Raw genomic sequence first — 22,113 nt, forward strand, 5'->3', positions numbered from 1 at the left:
CCAAAATCCTTAGCTCTTTATCGCCCTACATTCTTCCATTCCCAAGGGCTTCATCATGGGTTTTTTTTCAACATGTCATTCTCATCCCTCTGGAACAGAATCTCTGACTTCTATCTCAACTACCGCCGATTTCACACTGAAGATAAACTTGAGGCGTACTTAAAATTCCTTTTCTAATTACTAGACAATCAAAATGAAGGTGTTCATACTCAACACAAACAGGCTCATATAAAACGATATGTCACTGTTCACAAGCTACTAGAGGAAACTCACCTCAATTTCGTTCTTGTTAGCGAAGCTCCCAAAGTAAAACTACTTGTTACAGCCTACATTACTCTCCGCAATCACGCGGACAGAGGTACAGTCATCCTAGCTAGATCGGGACTAAGAGGAAATACAATCCCATCGGATGCACTTGCACCAAACTGCCTGTTAGCAGTGGTCAAACCACGCGCCTTATTCCGTCGGCTCTCTCTACTTCCCGGGCAGTACAGGTCGCCACCTCACTCCCATTCTGTCCGAACTCTGGGGAAATCGCTACCAGTTTCGATGCTTTCCTTCTCGGCGGTTACTTCAACGCCAGACATGTAATTTGGGACAAATCAGTTAACTACGAAAACGGCAAAGTTCTTTTCGATTGGTTTCACTCAGGCCCATTCCTTAGCGCAGACATCATTAACGTGGGAGTACTATCCTCTCCTCGAAGGTCTCACTCACCATGCCCTCAGGTTCTCTATGCATTTACAGCAAATTCTACCCTCCCTCCCCCGTCCTGCTCCCCCGTCCTGGAATCGATTTTCAACGCGACTTATCCAGTGCGCTGGGTCCTCCCCAAGACAAATCGCGCATTCACTCCAATGAGAAGATGCCTTCGAAACCACAATTGACTAGCATGCTCCCGACAAAGAGCCTGGTTATTACAAGTACAGGTACCTCATCTTAGACCGCGACAGAAATAGACCACTGAAGCAAAGGAAATGATTATTTCACCGGTTACGGAACAGATGCGACGCTGACTACCGTCTCCTCTCCGAGATCAACAAAAATCTGTGCAGTAAAATGCAGCAGGTTTTCTAAAAAATTAACCGACTGGCTGGATGAAAGAATCTTCTCTCAGCGTCGACTACTCCCGGATAAAAATAGGAAACCTCCAGTTCCATTCCTCTGACTAAAAAAAGGCGGGAGAGTTCGGAGGTTAGCCCGAAGTGATTTGGAAAACGGTTCCAGGTTAGCTCTCTGACGATTGGAAGCTGTTTAGTTGGTAGTCTGACGACATACCGTTGCGGGAATCCAATATATTCACACAATTCACCCTCCCCACCCTAAAAAAAAGCCCTTGCTATCCTGTTTTCCTTTCTATCTATTTCCCGTTTTATATATGTCTCCACTGATTCTCTTTCTACCAGTTTTTGTCTCCTCCTACCTACCGTTTCGCCGAATATCAACATAGATTGGAGTTTTTTGTTTTTGGTTTTCCTCCAGAGGCATACGAACAGCACAACGTCATTACCATCAGTTTAGTTCAAATTTAAGACTATCATGTAAAACTTTAGATTAACTTACTTTCATATTGTTTTCTAGGTTGTACATCTAAATTTAAGGAAATTAGATAATGTTTCATTCCTATGTGACATCATATTACAAAACATTACCTATCACAAGAGTAATATCATCACGGCGATGTGCTGATGTTGTAATGTTAAGTAATATTCTAATGTTTGGTGATATTTGGGTCATAATAATGTGATATTATACTTTATCATTTTCGATATAAAGTAAAATCGTATAGAGCGATAAATTGAGATGGCTGTCAGAAAAAATGACAATGGACCATGGAGGATTCCGAGGAAATGTAATGTTTAAATCGTTAGGTTTTTGTGAGTTAGTCTTGTCCTTTATCAGGCCTTTAGGCATTTTAGCTCCATTGGGATTGAAATCCTCACTCCGTCCCGAGACTTCACCTCTCTATTAGAGTAGTTTACCCCGGGTAGGTTTTGTTTTGTTTACTGCTGAGTCAAGGCACGTGGTTAAATTTCTGTGTCTTGACAGGGAGGTTATATGTGAGAACCAAGAACCCTGGTCCATATCTCGCCGAACTTCTAACATTCGGATTAGCTCCAGTAAGTGCCGTCCGGTTCCATATACTGTATTATCTCACGCAGGCGATGTTCACGACTGGCAAACCTAGGAAAGTTTGGTTGGTTGAAAGGTTTGGCGACCGTAACGGTGGACTCCCATCGTCACAGAGTTGGCGCCCAACGTGGGGTCACAGTGTTACGTAAGTAACAGTTACTTTCACGATCTGAGTTAGTGAGATTTTTATGGAATACCCGTTGGTTCTGAAAGAACAAGATGTTATCTGTCCTTCATTGAAAACTGTCTACGGATACGATTCGAAGTTACCGCAAGTTTCTGCTTCAGTACCTCGAGGATTTCTTTGATTGGGATATCATAGGGTGGATGCTAGTTTCAAATAATGTTCACAAATCAGTTCACAAATCATTTGAGGCATTTTCAAAAAATGATTGCGTGACGCGGCCAATCTTCTTTCTTAAATTTTCATCCGTCCCACGTCTGGAATACAATACGAAAGCGGAGATGATATGCATACGGCTTGCTGAATATTACCAACTCTACCTTATTTTATTTCTTATAAATGTTCGAATATTCGTAATAGTCATCCCAGCATTTCTGAAATGTACTTTTATTGCACTTCCTTTTATGAGGCCCCAACGAATTCCATGTACTCTTGAACTTGCCCGCAACTTCCAGAAGATGTCGCTAACGTTCTGGCTACTATCTTAAACTTAATCCACTTTCGTTGAGTAACTAATCCGCCACCGTGTGGAAGTTAGTAACATTGAGATTCCAACCACTGGGCCCCTGTCTACGCTGTTGTACGAGGAGCCCCGTGAACGGGCGCAGCGCGTATCTCGCGGAGAGCGCAGATACATGTGTGGACACCCATGAATGAATACGAGTACAGGTACGAGTAAGATACTCTACCTGGCGATAGTGTGGCTGATACCTGTTGAGGTAAACACTCTCGGATACGTCACTAGTTTTCATAGTCGCGAGCAGCGCGACTTCGAGGTTGAGACTGGGTTTCATTTTCATGTGTCTCATTCGGAAACTGGTTGCAAGTTGGGTCGGCGACGTTTTGTGAATAATTCTAAGAAATTAGTGATTTTTGTAAATATGTAATATAACGCTGTACAAAGAAGGTGGTGCGATAGTCAGAATTCATCAAGCCGTTCTCCTGCAACGCCTGCTAGTCCTTAGAGCGAGGTCGACGTGCGGTCCTGCAGTACTGGGGACACCTCGTTCCGATACCTGTCCATTGGTAATTTTCTTCAGTGATTTCTTTTGTATGTCAATTGGAAAGAAGGAAAACAAAAAGTGTTGGTCGAAGTGAAGTCATTTCGTGGGTTCTCACTGGACCGCCTAAAGTGCTCGAGGGTGGCGCATGGGTGCAGTGTGGCAAATCCGTGGTTGCATTACATCAACTTCTAGTGGCGCCGATTGGGAAGTTTGGCCAAAGCCGTTCCAAATGCATACGAACCCTAATTAGGCGCATTCTTGTGCGGGTGCATCGGATAATGGGAGCCAATGACCATAACCACATTTCAGCTAATTATCCCGTCATTAGTCAAGACCCGAAGAAGATTACGGGTCTTTATGTGTAGGTGCGTATGCTATTCCAGTTTGGTTTTATCTTCACTTTTTCCTGAAGCCTATAAGCTCGCGCTTAGCTAGTGATTCACGTTACACAAGTGCTTAATACCCCAGACTTAAGTCGGAGATACATACATGCGCGCTTCATCCACTTTTTATTGAAGATTTTTTCTAATGGATTCATTATTCGAATATCAATAGTCCATGGTTTCGCGGCTCTTACGAATATTCAAATTCCTTCACGTACGGGGCGCGACGGCGGTACGCACTTAGAGGCTTTTGTTGGGCAAGTGGTCGCGGAGAGAACATGGGACCTTATCAGAAATTCAATGTGCCACAAACCATAACGATATGACTTTATAAGAAAGCAAATTAACGATTATGCATTCCGACATTAACGCTTGAATATGCGTCGTAAGTGTGCCAGCGCAAAATGTGATTTACAAGTGAAAATTGAAGTGAACAATTTCTGCTTGGGCCGGATCAATATTTGTTGCTGAACAGGAGGAGGAGCCGCTCGGGTCAGCGGAAATGATAGTAGACAATTTCCAGTTGTGTTCGTTGGAATCGCGATTATTTTCAAAGCAACATATGCCGGTCAATGGTTACTGGTAAAACAAGTGATTATCTTCCAGGAACGAAAACAAAGAACTACATAAGTACGTGTGCCGCGCTCCACTCTGACGCACTCGAGAGTCTCCTTGAAAAAATATGGTTTACGACCAGTTTCGCTTTTCGCTAATTGCATTATCACTTATTTGAGGCTAACATGTGAGCGCAATAATCGTTTATTTGCAACTCATGCTTGGCAATTAAATTTCGCATTGACGCTCTTCAACCCTATCTGGGAAGCAAATCGAACCCTGTTTCGCAGATCTCCAGGGTAACATTTGATTTTCGAACTTGGGTAAGCTTCCAAGGGATGAGGCAGATCCACTTTCCGGTATCCTTGCCTAATCAGATACAAAGGTTTGCATTGACCTCTGTTACTATCAATGTCGCTGTTTATGTATTCAAACAATGCACTCTGCCAGAAACCATATGTTACTGATCTCCTCAGGGAATAATTACCATTCTTAGATACTTTTGAAATTGGATTATATCTTCGCTGAACGTCTTGAAAGTGAATTTACAGCAATTTTAAGATCCCAAAGATTTTTTCGTTATGCATAATTTCAGAGTAATTATTTTGATTCATCGTGCTCAGGGTTTTCGACGGAAATTAGATAGCTCCGGGTTCAATTATTGATCTAGTTTGTGCCCACTTAAGAAATCAAGGCCGTCTCAAGTTCGTCAATATATGAAAATCGTTAATTAGCCTGAATATTCGTATTTCGACGAATCAACAGTTTTCAAACTGAAGTAAAGGGAACTTAAGGTATCGTAAAGATATCAAAACCTCTTTCATACTGGTTTGATGTTTACACGACGATATTTATTTTTCAGATGTGACTCATGCGGGAATGTTTCAAATTGTCGTATCGCCGGAAAATTTGTAATAACTGTTGGCTTATTAAATGCCTCCCATAAAATGGGCTAGATGTTGTAAAGGCCTGAGTTGGTAATGGTATAATTTTATTATTCTCCGAAAGATTACCAGTCCCTCAAGGGAAAGGAAGTATTAAATAATTCTCCTTGTTTTTTTCCATTGTGAAGTAGCCTAGGGAATAATCAATGTCCACACTGAACAGTCCTCGCTGCAGTGACGGACTAAGCCTGTCAGATGCCTGCTACGTACGCAACAACTGTGGCCCCACGTTGGGCGCCAACTCTGTTGCGTACGTAACTGAGTCAATCCCACCCCCAACGATGATAAAAGTTGCCTTAATTTATTTCGCCATTGGTTGCTCGTCTCAAACCTAAAAGGTTGGGTAGGTAGGTAGGTATCAGTGGCCGCTCCGAGGAGCCCAATTAGCGCTTTGGTGCGCCGTTTTGATGCCACAAACTCCTAAGACCGTGACTGTTGTTATAGGAACAGAGAAGCAGAGTCCAGCTGGCTCGGATCTTCAGAGCCAGCCCGTAGCATTCACGAAGGAAAGCAACTCTCCGACCCTGCAGCCAGAAATCTCACTAAGGTCCCCAAAGAATGGTTTACCCAGTGTCCGCAGCCTGACTCGAGCCAGAGCCGGGCAATCGCAGAGAAAGTGCATGAGGGTTTCCCTTCCTTCTCCGCAGCTTCGGCAATGCGGGTTGTAGGGTAAGCCGAGCCTAGCGGCATGGTCCCCTATGGGCCAGTGCCCCGTGCAGACCGCCGTAATCTTGAATGCATTTGAACGCGTCTGGCACAGGAGCTCTCGTGATCGGGCTATGTTATAAGCGGACCAAATTCTCCTTGATTTGGCACAGCTTGTAAGCCTTCGCCATCTCAGGCCCGCGGCTGCTAGGTAGTGCGAGTAGACTCGACAGCCGACAGCCGCCATCGTAACACCGACTGTATTCCCCGAGGGACTGCCAAGAGCAGAGCCTTGCCTGGCCAATCCGTCAGCCCGCTCATTCCCCTCTATGTTCCTATGCCCGGGAACCCAGAGGAGAGTTATCTTGAGCGTGCCGCCCAGATGGTTGAGCGTGTCTCTGCACTGCCCCACCAACCGGGAAGATGTCGTCGTTGAGTACAAGGCCTTGATGGCCGCTTGGCTGTCGGTCAGAATGGCTATGTTACGCTTGGGGCTCGAATCACGCTCCAGCCATCGACAGACTTCCAATATCGCCAGTACTTCCGCCTGGAATACACTGGCGAAATCTGGGAGACCATACGACTTGGATACACCGTGTGAATTCGAGAAAACCCCCGTGCCGACTCCATAGGCCATTTTTGATCCGTCCGTAAAGAATACCGTGTCATAGTCTTGCAACACGCCGCCGGTCTTCCACTTTGCCCTGGTTGGAAGGTCCACAGCAAAGTTTCTCGTGAAGTTCAGCTTGCGTGTGACATAGTCCGTGGGGGTTGCCCAGATTTCGTGAGGTATTTCATCTAGAATGTTGCTGTGGCCGTAGGACTTCGCTGCCCAGCATCCGGACTCACGTAGTCTGACGGAACTGCACGCTGCAACATATTTGATGTGGCGGTCAAGGGGGAGGAGATGCAGAAGTACATTGAGAGCATCTGCCGGGCAAGACTGCAGAGCCCCCGTAGCACCTGCACACGCGGTTCTTTGAATCCTATTATTTGTTCTTCAAAGCCTGCCACCATTCAATAGATCCGTACGTCAGGATCGGACGCACTACAGCGGTGTACATCCTCGGCCGGAGACCCCGTTTCTTGGCAAAGGTTCTCTTACAGGCATGGAAGGCTATACACGCCTTCTTAACCCTCAGTTCTATGTTCAACCTCCAATTTAGCTTAGGATCCAGGATTACACCCAGATACTTCACATTAGAGGAAAGAACCAATCTTTGTTCATTCAGCCGTGGTAGATGGAATTCAGGTATCCTTGTCTTGGTGGTGAATAGCATCAGCTGCGTTTTGGTTGGGTTTATGCTGAGTCCGCATCTTGCGGCCCATAGGCATACCTTTCGCAACGCTCCTTCCATGATGTCGCTCATAATGGACGGAAACATCCCAGATACCACCACCTTCACCCCGCTGCTGTCTAATGTACGTAAAATTTTGTCCATTACTATTAACCAGAGCACCGGTGAGATAGCACCACCCTGGGGCGTGCCTCTGTTCACAGCTCTGGTCAAGTGGTTGCCTCCCAGATCGGATTGGATTATCCTGGTACTCAGCATGGATATAATCCAATGCGTGAGATACCCCTCCAATCCAACACCGGTCAAGGCTTCCTTGATGGCGTTGGTACTGACGTTGTTGAAAGCTCCTTCTATATCCGAAAAGGCAGCAAGGGTATACTGCTTGTACTGCAGCGACCGCTCAACCGTGCCAATTACCTCGTGGAGGGCGGTTTCTGTGGATTTTCCTTTGAGGTAGGCATGCTGGGACTCAGAGAAAGGCGTTCTCTCCATAATCGTCCTTAAGTGAATGTCCAGGACGCGTTCTAGGGTCTTCAGCACGAAAGAGGTCAGGCTGATTGGCCGAAAGTCCTTCGCGGACTGATGACCTCGCCTGCCCGCTTTCGGTATGAAAACCACCCGTGCGCGCCTCCAGGACTGCGGTACGTATCCTAAAGTGATGCAGCTCCGGTAAATCTCAACAAGCCACGGCACAACCCTTTCCTGCTGCTTCTGTAGCATGACTGGCATTATGCCATCTGGGCCTGAGATTTGTATGCGGAGAAGCTGTTTATAGCCCAGCCGATCCTATCCCCGATAATTACCGATTTGATAGTCTCGCAAAGCTGGGGTTGCCGCAAACCCTCCAAGCGAGGTTCTGACTCACAGTCCTCCTCGCTGGAGGGAAAGTGCGTTTGCACCAGCAGCTCCAAGGTTTCACTAGAAGATTCCGTCCAGGAGCCTTCCGACTTTTTAAGGAAGGATGGACTCTTATGTTCCTTGGACAGAATCTTATTGAGCCTCGCGGATTCACTAGTGCTTTCAATGTTCTGACAATAGTCTAGCCAAGACCGCCTCTTGGCGGTCCTGATGGCCGACTTGTACTTCTTTAGGCAGTCCTTGTATGGCTGCCAGTATTTTTGCCTGTAGCAGATGTTGAAGATTTCTCTGGTCAGCTTCCTGAGACTAGAGAGATCTTCGTTCCACCACGGTGGCAGGGTCTTTTTGCTGTACTTAACACGGGACGAGACTTTGAAGGCGGTATCAAAAGCCTTCTCCAGAGCCCCGACCTTTGACTCCAGTTCGTTTGTTGTGCCAATCCTACCAATTTGCGCACCGGAGAGTTTGTTCTTAATTACCTGACCAAACTTTCTCCAGTCGATCCTCCTGGGGTCTCTAAAGGGCTTGGAGACCTCTGCGGCGAGATCTAGAATGAAGAGTATCCAACTGTGGTCAGAGAAGGATCTCTGGTCAGACACTCTCCAGTCCTCCACCCTAAGAATCCCGTTGTCGGTTATTAGGGTGATATCAAGGACCTCCTCCCAACCGTCACAGTTCTCCGAGCAGGGGAAATGAAAGGTTGGTGTACTGCCCCTGTTACACACCGATAGATTTGAAGTAATAATAAAATCAAAGAATGCCTCACCTCTTTCGTTGATTTCAGAGCTGCCCCAAAGCGTATGCCTTGCATTTGCGTCGCAGCCTATCAGCAGGTTGGCTTTCTTTGGTGTTATGGTGTTCGTTAGATGTTGTAGTTCTTGTGGCGGAGCTGATCGGTCGTGAGCCATGTACGCCGAGGAAATATACACGTTCTCTGCCCCCACCTGCTCCAGCTTGACCACAACTAGGTCACTGGAACTCAGGTCCGGGCACAGGAAAGCGTGCAGACTCTTCCTCGCAAGAATACATGCTCTAGGTTTAGCCTGATCAGTGTATCCTGTGCTGTGGAATAAATTAAAATATTAGCTTTGGAGCCCTTTGATGGTTCGGTCGCTTCCGACCCAGGGCTCCTGTATTAATGCGATGTCGATGTCTTCCTCTAAGAGGAAGACGAGCAGATTAGCCGAGGCACACTTCGAGTGCTGCAGATTTATCTGCGCTCTTGCCCACTCTACTCCGCTTTTTATCTTGTTCGACCTCGTCTTGAGATCGGTTGCGTTTTAGAGCGATGGGCTTCGCCTTCTGCTCGTCAGCCCGGCGCTTGCTGTTGTATTCATCAACAATCGCCAGGTATTTAGCGAGGTCTTTTTCATCCCGCTCGTCGACAATACCGGCCTCCTTATTCTTGGCAATCTTGCTGAGAATTTGCATGGCCTTCTGGTACTGACTCTTGAGCAGGACACCCGTGGACCTTCGCTTCTTAGCCGGTTTCCGGCGATTCTTTTCGGTTTTCGTTTTCGAGGGATCCCCCGACGCTGAGGGCTTCGGGTCAGGAGTACTATGTCTGGTACTCGCTACACCCAGCCTGACGGCAGTGGGTTCCAGGCTAGAAGCCACTAGTCCGTCTGACGCCTCGCTCCGGGAGGTCCCTGCGGTTGGTTTCAGCATAACGGTGCTACGGCTGGCACCGAGTGTATTGCTCTCGACGGCCACTGTCTCCTGGCTGGAGGCCAGCAGCTCGTCCTCCGATGATGCGCCTGGCATCATCGCCTCCTCTTCTATCGTCGTTTTGGGTTTTTTTATTAATTGAGTCCATGTCTTGGTCCCACGAGTAGTCCGGGAAGAATGTCCACCCTGGCTGGCCCGGCCACCAGGGTAAGGGTCTTGTTTGAAACTGAAGGTGCCCAAGGTATTCAGAGTTCGCATACTAAAGACCAAGCTCCCCATTGGCCACGCAGCCCTCGGCGTATGCTGTTCCACCTTGGCTTGGGGTCCTATTAGCACCTTCTCCGGTGCAGGGAGGACGATCCCCGGGCTGTTGCTTCAGTCCGTCCCCCCACCAGATCTACTTGCCCCTAACACGTGACCAGCAGACAAGCAGATCCTCGTCAGTTGGATGAGCCTACTCCCAGCCCGGCCCTACACACTCTTGGCCCGCCCGAATACGGTTTCCAGCGGCCACCACGCGGAGGTCGTGTGAGGACTTGCCTAATTATGCAACTTTAACCTGAAGCATAATCAGACCAGGCCGCCCCCCTGTACTATTCTAGTACAGTTCCTGTTAACAATAGGTGGAAATGCCGATTCATGGGGTGAAATTGCCCTCCAAGAGTATCTTCCGTCAGCATTGCCACCTGATCCAGAAGTCTGCCTATCGGCATCAATTCAGAGGCTTCCGAAACTTCAGGCCACATCCGGACTCCATCTTACTTACGCGGTCGTCCGGGTAATTACCTCCTCTTGAGTATCTGTTCAGGTCGATATTTGGTCTCCCACCCGAACTCACAGATGGCAAATTCGTTGCCTCAGCTCGAGGAGTAGAAGAATTTCGATATGATCGGGGATCCAGCCGGTCCTCATTTAATACGGTCGCGATGATGGGAACTGTGCAGTACTCCGGTGAGAACCTTAGTTCCCGGCTCTCCTCCCGCTCAATCTGCTGGACGAGCGCAGAAGATCGTTCTGTGTTAATGTTACGTCCGGTATTAATTGAGTTAGGGTCTTTCCTGAAAGGCATTTCACGATAAAGATTCAACAAAAAGCAAATTTACCGTCGAAGTTCGCGGTATTTATGCTCCTTCCCACCCAAATGAAAAAGATTTTCCCATGAACAAGAAAGTCGACTACCAGCCGCCGGCCCGGTAGGTTAATCATCTCAAAGCTTTAATAATGATTGCAAAATGGAAGGGTTGGGAAACTCTACGTTTTGTGAGGAATCTAATCGGAATCGCAGACCTGATTCCCTCCCAGACTAGGGATGGGGTGACAGGCGGCCATTCTCCCAACTTCGACTAATTCGATCGAAAAGGCATGGTCTAAACTAGAGTCAACAAAATGCGACATTGAACTTTACTGTTTGATGAATCATTAATTTGAGCTTACTCCTTGGCAAACATTTAAAAGATGAAACTCTTGAGCTTCACATGGACAAGTAAATGGACAAGGTCCATTCTACTTCTTTCTTCATCCTCCATTCAGACACTTTGGCAATAGTTTCAGTCGGTTATGCAGAGGAATCCACTGAACCGCCCTGTTTTGAGAGTCAAGCTCAAACTTACAAGAGAAGGTTGACTTGGTGAAAAAAATCCTCCTAAGTTCGTTCAGGCATCAGAGTATTTGCTAGTGAATGAAGTTCTGATTCTAATAGCATCAAGCTCGGTGGGTGTAAACCCCAAAAGATAGCGGGAATGCCACCTTCCGGGTCCCACGTTGGGCGCTAACTCTGTTACGTACGCAGCAGGCCCGGGGCGGAAAAACTAAATGAGGACCCCCACCCGATCTTAGAAGTTGGTGCATTTTTAGAATAGATTTAATACTTATAATGTGCGTCTGCCTACGTTAGGTTCTATTCTATTCTAGGGTAATTCAGACAAAAAAGTTTAATAAGTTAATATCTCTTGAATTTTCAGTACTTATCACTAAAAATTGGTAAGAATCAAGCACAAGACAATACTTGCTAGAGCCACCTCTTCCGTGCATCCCATTTTCTGCTAAACCAGTAATCACTTTGATGGCGTCGACGGTTGATCTGGCCATACGGAAGCCGAATTGTCGGTCCGATAAGCTTCCCAGACTCTCTACAGCCGGCAGCAATCTGTTGTTCCATAGTGTCCAATACACATGTAGGTCTGTAGGAAGATAGTCCACGAGTAGTTTTAGGCAATAATACGAACCTTTGCTTTTTCCATGTCTCGGGAAAGACCCCATCTGTCAAGCATGCTTCAAACAACTCTACGAATATGTCTGGCCCCGACTTAGCGGCCACCTTAAGGGCTTTGTTAGGTATGTTTTTTCTATTCGCTATTGTTATTTATTGGTTTTCAAAATTCCGATATTTTGTAAACTATCAGAACAAGTGCAAGACCAATAAATAACACTAGCGAATAGAAAAAGCAAGTTTTGATTATTTCAAATAATTTAATCGCTAGAAATACCGCGTAATTACACTCAGAAGATTCCCTCTTGCATTCGCCAGTAAACTTCACTATTCTGGGACCCACGCTTTGAAGTCACCGGCAATGACTTTTTGTGTTCGTCTTCTTGCATCCGCCCCACCTATAGGATCGGCTACATACATACAGTTCGCTTATTATTACGACTTGGACCTCTGATTCGTGGGTGGTCTGCGAGAGCAGGCCTTGAGCGACCCTACAGTGATTGAGGTTGATTTCAATCAACCTTATTTTCTCACTGCATTTAGCGCCTTTTTTAATTCGGGACACTTGTTGCTTCCGACAATATGCCGGCTGCCCAGGTCCTCCTTTTCATCAGATAACATGCATTTCGGATCCTTGTTGCATTCCCGAACAATGTGAGCTGTTTCTCCACAACGTCTGCATCGGTCAGACCGATCAACTTCACTTCTGCATACACTTGAAGCATCTCTTCAATGAAATTTGCTCTGTAAGGCGACAGACTATCCATCTAATACGGACCTTCCCGATATCCAGCAGCTTGCGCGCTACTTCTGTTGGAAGCCGGATGGTCTCTGGCTGTGTAGCTCCGTACGACTTTCTAAGGCTTACAACGGATGCCTGCTGCAAGTCGTGCAGCTTGAACTGCTCCGCTAAGGCAGTGCAGATTTCTGCCTTGGAGGTGATATCTTCTGGGTCCTTACACTGGCTTTTTTGGTTCAACTTTAATCCAGCCATCGTGTACCTTTTGAAATATTGATTACTTTAGGCGCCATTTTCTCGCCTATCGTGGTTTTAGGCCCCTTCTTCAAAGCAAGTGATACGCCCTTTTTTTCGGGAATATGTTGATTTCCTGAACATTCGTCTTCCTTTTCCCGGGCCCTGTTTTTCCTCTGTCCGTCCACGAGTATACGGTTTTCTGACGAGCCTCTTATGTTATTTTGAAAAATAGTCCTAATCTAAATCTATCCCTTTTTAGCTGAGAAATTCCCTTTTCTACTTTGGGCCTATATATCAGTTACCAATGTTTATAAGGTACTAACTACATGGAAGAACTGGAACAACTGGTTCTCGAAATAAGTCTTCGTTAATTAAAAAAAGGACATGCCTTTTCCTTTTCGTTTAACCAGTCTTGAAATATTGGTTAAAAGATAGTCAGTGGTTGGTTAAAAGATAGTGACAACTAGAATTCTAAAATATGTCTGAAATTACTTTTTTGAAACTATGCTTCGGCACTAAGAATGGAGAGGTTCAGATTCATCTCGATTACTTCTAGAGAGTCGCCATTTTTAGTTCTCATCTCCTTAGAAGTTCCAATTGTCATGTGTGATAAGGCCTCGGTTTTTTGATAGACACTTTTTTTTGCGTCTTCAAATTGAAAATGAGATAATCAGTAAGATTTTTAGAAGTATCGGTAATCGTTTTCTTATATGCAATCACGTCTTGTTCCATTTGTGGAGAACAAAGAATCAACATTTTCGTGTGCAGGTTTGAAATGATCAATAAATTATCGAAGTCCATAAGTTGCGTTGGAATCCGCCCAGACTTTTAATAAGCGTTTTGTTGTTCTTTCGTCCAAGCATTACTTGAAAAAATGTATGTAATCAGTATGCCAAAGAGGTACATCCAAAATTGAATTATTGGCCATGTACTTGCAAAAGTGAAACTCGGAAACGCTTCCTGGGACGGTGCAATGCATTTACATTGGACTGCCAATGAGATAGGAATAGGTCCAAAGTATTTATTTTTTCAATCAGATTTATATTTTTGAAGATACATTTTTTCGCATCCAGATTTACGATGAAAACGGAATTCATCCATAGAAGCATCCACTTTATCTGTTTTTGAATACAACTTTAGTTTTCTGTCAAACACTGTCTTTGGCTCTAAGGAAGCTGTTCTAAGGTATATTTACTCGTAACCGTTGGAATCGTCTTCTAATTCCATTGCGACGCTCAGGTTTGCATCTATTTTTGGTGGAGATTTTTTAAAACTGTTAAATAGAGTCCTATTCCCTGATTGTACAATATTCACCTTCGCCGATAGCTCGGAGATGAGAGCAGATTCAAACTGCATTTCCTGGTCTGGAACACCAAAGCACAGAATCCTCTCTCGACGGCTAAAAGTATCTGTTTTCAACTGTCCGGTTCGTTGTCCGAATGCCGGGGTACCCAAGATTGTGCACTGAGCACCATAAGGAAGCGGTCGGAATATGTGGTCATGATCTCCGACCTCCCGCAGCAGATAAAGAAAGGTATACTAGAAGCTCTTCTGGGCCGCAGCGATTACCGAAAAATCAACTGCGGCTCTGATGTTGATTCTGAGATCCGAGACAAAACAAGACACACTACAATATCTGAGACATCGACGAACTCAGTTTGCTGTGGACCCTGTTGAGGGAATGTCAAAAGTGTAGCGCTGGGGGGATCTAAAACGCCTAGACGGTCTCTGGAGACCGCAAAACCTCCTGCGATTCCTTGATAAAACCAGACAGGAAGGCGTTCAAGAGGCATTGTAGTGAGTGGCTTTGGCGAGGAAACCATGATAGTAGTTTACAATACCTAGGTACCTTCTAGGGCCTTTGCTGCTTGTACCTTATCTAGGTCGGGTTGTACGTTGTCAACTTTTCCAAATGGCCTAGAAATTCCAAAGAAGCGTTGAAAAATGCATTCAAGAGGTGCCAAATGCTCGAACTCGGCGGAGGAGGCTACTAAAACATCATGTATGTAGACGAAACAGAACCTTCGTAGTGCAGACTGAATGGATCTCTGGAAGGTTTGTATTGTTTTGCTTGAACCAAAAGTCATCCATGTAAACTCGAATGGTAGTAAATGTGCGCACCACTGTCTTTTCGGGAGCTACAGGGATTTGATAGTATGCCGTTAGTGTTCCTGCAGGTTGAAATTCTCCCTCACGACTTAAGAGAGGAATCCACAGTCAGAAGGAAAGTTGGCTCCTAATATTGATTGCCGCTAAAATGAAGCGCTACAAAGCCAACATATATGTCTACTTGCCTGTAGCCGTAAGTCTTCATGAGCGTTGGTTATTTCTGCCGAAGGGGAGGGCCGAGACCTTTATCAGAGAATTGCGCTTGCTAAGGAGGTCATATATTGTTAGGCGACGAGTTGCTGCGCTTCGAGACTCGTTGTCGCGTTCCTCAGCGAACTTGTTTTTCTTGGATCGCAGCGCGCGATTACCCGGCCACCCATTTCGTGAGGTGGATGCTGAACGTGTTCTAGTCCGGCATTTCGAACTCATAGCATTACTGTCACGTCAGTTATGAGTACAGAAGGTCCCTGCAGCATCTATCCTTTCGCAAGACATACCTTTGCAGCAGAAATAACCAAAAACGAACTTGATTCGAGCGTCGTGGCGCTACAGAACCACCCCTTGGTACGCTTCATGTAATTTTCTTTAAAATTTATGAGTTAGACTTCGTATGGATTCAACCAATAAAGGAAAACGGAACGTCACGTTCACTTAAAACGGATTCAAAGGGACACGTTCGTTTTCTAATCAATAGGAATAGAATTAAATAAATCTGTTATGGACATATATTAGGCGAAGACGGCTTTAGGGTTTCTTACCAGAACGGAGGAAAATCGTTAGACGTTTCCTCACCTCTGTCCTGGGAGCAGCGTGAACGAAGCGGTTCGCAGATGTTAAGTGCTCCTTTATATAATTTGCAGAACACAACATGACTACGAGTTACATTGAGCCGAAATCCCCCCATATTTTGGACCAAAGCTTGGCCAGTGCTGAATATGTGTATTTTTTTTAAGGATTGCGGGGTCCTAAGTCTTCATCCAATTGATGTCGGACTGGACCAAATAGGGAGCTTACTCCTTCTTTTTTGGTCTACAGACCCCTCGTTCAGGGCTTAGCACTCAAACTTTGGTAAGAAACCTTACGGTTTACAGCCGTCTTTGTCTTAAGCCCTAAAGTCGCTCCTCATTTGGTCCGGTCCGACATCAAGTGGATGCAGACTTAGGCTCCTGTAATCCTTTCTAACGATTAAATTATTTGAAATAATTAAGACTTGCTTTTTTCTATTGGCTCGTGTTATTTATTGGTCTTGTAAATATCGGGAACCACTTGTTCCTTTCATTAGTGCTAACAAGTCAAGGGTAGTATTGGATCCATTGGGGATTTGGTTTGATGCCAATCTGTATTGGAAATGTGTCCCTTAGAATGTTCTGTTTCCCCCGTTATGGATTCATCATGGACTGACTTCTGAAACAGACTACTTTTGCTGGGAACATCAAACTGAACTATCAGCTTTGAAACCATATGGTTACTCTCTGATAATATTTTACTTGGAATAAGCAAAACAGTAACTGTGAGGATCACATAGTTGGCAGCGGGTTCAAGCAATCGAAATTACGAGACTAAGGAAATTCTAAACATCTGCCAAAGGTGGAGATCTATGCCTTGCATTCATGCGGCCGAATTATCCCACTTTCAAAAAAGGACCTCCATATGTTGTGCGTTGTGGATATCTCCGCTGCTAACTGAATAAAACGAGGCTTTCAGTAGAAAACAACATTAAGCGTCATAAAATAAGCCCACAGACTATAGTATATATGGCTCATCCCTCCATTTATCTGACATCCATTTGCTCTCAGACGGCGAGTCGATGACTCCGTATCTCGTCTCTCCAAGAATCATCCTTATTCCTTGAGTTTGCTCAAATCGTGTTTTTCTCTGCACTAGATGAAACAAAGAAAGGTGACGTCCATTTCTTACTAGGAATACCTGTATTACTAGGAATACCTGCATTACTAGGAATACCTGAATGCGCGTCTAAAAACAGGACCAAATGTACCGACTGGTCCTCCAGATTGGGGGCGGGTAGGGCTGACAACCCTACACGGAAAACTGATGTTACGAAGCCACGAAAGGAGCCTCGGATAGATTGGATCTTACAACGACGAACCCGGCAACGACAACGGATTAACGATTTAACGATTTGCGCATTTTCCTGTACAGACCGAATGCTGCTGAGCAGCTAGCCGATACCCTGTCCCAATATAGGCCTGATGTAACAGCGTTACAATAGATGCGATGGACAGGGGCCGGTTTCCTGGAGAAGAGCCGCTACAAAGCAACAAAGCCGAGACAAAGCAACAAATCCGACTTCCGTTAGAATGGGCATATTGGAGCGATGGATTGAGTACTTTGATGAACTACTGAGCAACCTGAACATCGGCGAGTTGGAGGTCCCGCCAACTGAAGACGACGGACAAATACTACCACCACCAAGTATAGGAGAAACAGTCCGTGCATTTCATCGGCTAAAAAATCATAAGTCGCCAGGAGCCGATGGAATAACAGCCGAATTGGTTAAATATGGAAGCGACCAGTTACACCAAGTGGTTCATCAACTTGTGCTCAAGGTATGGGATAGCGAATCAATGCCTGACGATTGGCAACGAGGCATTATCTGTCTCATACATAAAAAGGGAGATATCACACAGTGCAGCAATTATAGAGGTATCACGTTGCTGAGTACCATCTATAAGGCCGGACAGCCCCATAGGCCCAGAACATCATTGGCCCATACCAAAGAGGCTTGACTCTAGGCAAATCAGCAACAGATCAGATTTTTTCGGCGGCAAGCGATGGAAAAACTGTTGGAATATGGACAACAGTTGCACCATCTATTCATTGACTTTAAAGCCGCCTGTGATAGAATAGCCAGGGTAAAATTGTACACGGCCATGAGAGAATTCGGTATCCTGACGAAATTGGTAGGACGGACTAGGCTGACCCTGTCCAATGTGCGAGGCCAGATAAAAGCATCAGAATCATTCTCAAGACCATTCGACATCAACAACGGTTTAAGACAAGGGGATGCCCTATCATGCGTTCTCTTTAACCTAGCCCTCGAGAAAGTGATCCGCGATGCTGAGGTAAATCCAAGAGGTACGATCCTTTTTATGTCCACCCAACTACTGGCCTATGCTGACGTTATCGACATCATGGGAAGAACCATCCGAGATGTACAAACTGCCTTCATCCAGATCGAGCAGGCGGTAACTGGCGCGAGATCTTGGGCTGCACAGCAATGAAGGCAAGACAAAATATATGGTGGGAAGGTCAGCACCGAAAACCAACCAACCAACAACAACAAACGGCACTGGTCAAACAGGAAGAATAAGGATAGGATAGGAGAATACAACTTTCAGACCGTTGATAATTTCTCCTATCTAGGGTCGAAAATCACAACCGATAACAGTTGCGGTGATGAAATCCGCACACGGTTGTTGTCAGCCAACAGAGCCTATTTCAGCTTACAAAAACTGTTTCGCTCGAAACGTCTCACCATAGGGTCAACGTTCTTACTGTACAAGACAATGATCTTTCCAGTCCTCATGTATTCCTCGAAGACTTGGGTTCTTAGCAAGAAGAATTGCGAACTCTTGGCCGCGTTCGAGAGAAGAATCCTCCGAAGAATTTTTGGCCCCCTACATGAGGATGGACAATTCCGTAGCCTACATTACGACGAAATCTATGAGCGATACCATGACCGTCCGGTTGTGGATAAAATCCGACTGAATAGGTTACGGTGGGCGGGTCACTTAATCCGTATGGATGAGGATGATCCCACCCGGAAAGTCTATAAGGGCAATATCTATGGTAGAAAAAGAAGACGAGGTAGACCCTGCCTAAGATGGAGCGATGGCGTAGGTCAGGACGCCAGACAACTTTTAGGGATATCGAATTGGTGGACCTCGGCACAAAACCGGGATGTCTGGAGTTCCTTATTGAGGCAGGCCTAGACCGGATACCGGTTGTTGCGCCGTTGATGATGATGATGATATTTCTATTGAAGAAATTTGGCAAAACAGTTCAACTCTACCATATAGATTAATTAATGTAATATTCAAATGTGAAAGTCACAAAACAATAAGGTATAGTAGAATTGGATAGCTCGGTAATAGTTTTAAAGTATCTTCCCCGTCTATATCCTTAAACCCCATAGTTATCCCCAAGGACTCCACAATTAAATAACTAAACGTCATCTCAGTTCCTCTTTGTTGTAGAGCTAGGGTACAAAATTAAAAGAGGACCTGCGAAAATTCGATCTTCCTCGTTTAGAATCACCCGGAATTACCCTTTTTTTTGAAGAAGAGGAAGAGGGATGAAGGTGAAAATTTCTTCTGAGACCACTTCTGTTTCGCATGATATGCTTTCGTTAGTTGACATCGAAATTTCGTGTGGTGTGTGGTCAGAATCACAATTGGCCCCACGTAGTGATCTTACATTCGTAATGCATGGAAGCAGGTAGAGCAATAAGACGCTGCCCGTTGCCATTCGTGTCTTCATGGAGGTTATGTTTTCCAGTTGCTTCTCGATGAGAATCCTCTCATCCAACCTGGGTGTTGAAATCCCCTAACACTCTTTTATGACGTTAGAAGGCAGTGCGTCATAAACTCATTCCAGGGTATTGTAGAATTCGACTTTGACTGCGTTGCTTTTTCTTCCGTTGGTTCATGACAGTTCACAAGCCGCACGTTAAAAAATTTTTGTATTTCTTGGATGTTGATCCTGTATCCTGAAGATTCTTTGAGAAGTTTTCGCAGAGTTCCAGTTTACTATTATAGTATTTAGAACGCTTCAAGTTCCAAAAGAGTGAACCATATTCCGTTGTTGAAGTGGTTGTAGTTGAATCCTCCCAGCCCGAAGTTGTTGTCCTGGTTGCGTGGCAAAAGGGTGCTGCCAGGAGGGATTGCTTGCCCCTCACTGGTAGACGAGAATATAACGCCTCGCACTCGCTATGACTGTCGTTGGCGTTATCCAGAAGGCACCGCGGGGAGGTGACGGTTCGGTTTTGCCTGCTCTTATTGTGATTTAGGATTCAGTAAATATACGCAAGACTTTTACTACTAATAGTTTTTACCAGCGCGTCGCTCTCTATGATTCTAGGTTTTGGCCGAATATAAAAGACAATGAATGACGCCTTGCGGCAATGGAGGCGAACATGTTGCATTGAACATCCGAAATGAGGATATCCACGAGCGATATGGGGTTGCAGCGATCGTGAAAAACTGCGAGAGAGGCTTCTTCGATGGCCAAGATTGGTCTAACCATCGAAGTCAATGGAAAGCTACCAAAAGGGCGACCGAAACAGCGGTGGGTTGATACGCTGGATAGGGATTTAAAAGTCTCGCGATTGGATCCAAATCAGGCATTTGATAGAACCGGATGGTGAAACTAATCACGATGAGCCGACTCCGCTTGTGAACGGGACAAAGGCTGAAGAAAAAGGAAAAGTTTTTACCAGGGCGGCATATGACCGCGCAAAATATTATGTGTTATCTATTATCATAGCGGCATATGATGGCGCAAAATGCCACATACTGCATTGAGCTGAAATCCAAAGCGACGCTTGTCAAGATGACATCTTGTCACCGGTACTTTTTCTTTTCTTTGGTTGTTAAGTTTTTCATGCGCTTTGATTGCGGGACGTAGGGGTCTCATCCTGAATGGTTATCGCACTCTTCTTATTTGCATTAGTTGGCAACATTTTGAAGATGTCGAACAGTATATCTGGATTACGTTGTTTCTGCCCATAGTAGTACCGAACTTGATGTGACTCGATGGATTGGCAACATTAGATCCGCTTTCTTTGGTTTATCGAAAATCTGGAAATGCAGATACCTCAACACCAACATTAGGGTGGTTCGGAATGCAAATTTTAACAAAAAAAGGGAAACAGGAAGCCCACACAATTTTCATTCCGCTTCCAGCCTTGCGGTATAATTTTCACTCCAAAACTGGATTTCCTCTCTACGGCCCTGATAAGCCACACTTGACTGTTTTTCTCTACACTGGATGAAACTAAGAAAGGTGGCATCCATTTCTGCCTAGGGATACCGGCATTATCCCTAAGGACTACACAAGCCTTGCGTTCTGTGATTTCTGTGAATCCTTACTAATCCCCTTTGGAATTAACTATTGATATTTTCTGTCCTTAGATAACATCATGTTCTACTCAATTCCATTAAAATTGCGGAGATAATCTACAAGGAACAACCATGAATAACGAATTTGCACCAGAGTTTAAAGAATACTTGGCCGAATACCAATTACAAAAGCCACCCGAGGTCGTAGCACACTATCAAGGTATCAAAATTCAGCGGCCATTTCAAGTCCTTCAAAACATATTAACTTTAATCCTCTTGTTCAGATGGGGAACTGGAAGCAGAGTGGTTGGTGGCAGCTGGTTTTCCACAGCTAACCGTACCCTTTGAGGAGGTATCTGAGTTTTTGACATTTATTTGGAACGTTGATGAATACGAGTTAAATTGGGTTCCAGGGTAGAGAATTGCATACATCAGAATTAGAACCAGTTCTGTCTTCATTGCCGAAAGAGCATGCCGAGGCCATAAATCAGAGAGTTCGAGCTCTGAATAAAACAGTAAGGGGACGATCAAGGCATAGGTACAGGAGGAAACCAGATATACGAGACGTTTTTAGGGATGTCGACGTAAGTTGGCTGATTAATGATGACCATTAAGAAGAATATTGTACCCTCTATGTTCCTTGCAGAGTAATGGAGCTGCAACAAGATCAAGAAGCGCCACACCAGATTCTCTTGACTCGATCCCACCCGCAGAGGTCTGGGATAATACTCATCCGTAAGTATCATTAAGGACAAGATTTCGGAATTTGTCTGAGAAGGGGTTGCTAAAAAAATACCTCCTTTAAAATATGTTCCAGATCGGTTATCTTTGATCATAACACTTCCACCCCCGAACAAGAAAAGCAATTACTCCAACGAGTTCCAAGCGAACCTCTTCGAGGTTCAGCCGAGTTATTTAGAGGTTCTAACATTCGCTGTGATCTCCCGTTCTTCATGCCTGAGGGCATTGAATTGGTAGGATTCCAGAAAATCGGGACGGTGCATATTCCAAGGGTGCGATCTGGCTCCGATCCGTCTTGTTCGATAGGGTAAAAACTTTTGATCTCC

The 22,113-nt window shown here is 45.2% G+C and overlaps 1 protein-coding gene across 3 annotated transcripts in view; it reads left to right on the forward strand.

The window, feature by feature from the left end:
• Nucleotides 1–3,083: 3,083 nt before the first annotated feature.
• The window catches only part of LOC119661572 (rho GTPase-activating protein conundrum), a 28,740-nt gene continuing 9,710 nt past the window's right edge, over nt 3,084–22,113 (forward strand). Inside the window, exons 1-6 of one of the 3 annotated variants that reach the window (XM_038070970.1) lie at nt 3,084–3,343; nt 21,119–21,266; nt 21,331–21,398; nt 21,460–21,630; nt 21,693–21,781; nt 21,864–22,094. In XM_038070970.1, the coding sequence (XP_037926898.1) occupies nt 21,179–21,266; nt 21,331–21,398; nt 21,460–21,630; nt 21,693–21,781; nt 21,864–22,094 (647 nt within the window). In that variant the 5' untranslated portion in view covers nt 3,084–3,343; nt 21,119–21,178. Of the gene's footprint in view, nt 3,344–3,386; nt 3,687–4,110; nt 4,335–21,118; nt 21,267–21,330; nt 21,399–21,459; nt 21,631–21,692; nt 21,782–21,863; nt 22,095–22,113 lie in introns of those variants that run through there. The other 2 variants (XM_038070971.1, XM_038070972.1) reach the window with 2 other exon arrangements.

This window comes from Hermetia illucens, chromosome 1 (genome assembly GCF_905115235.1).
Source record: "Hermetia illucens chromosome 1, iHerIll2.2.curated.20191125, whole genome shotgun sequence".
NCBI lineage: Eukaryota > Metazoa > Arthropoda > Insecta > Diptera > Stratiomyidae > Hermetia > Hermetia illucens.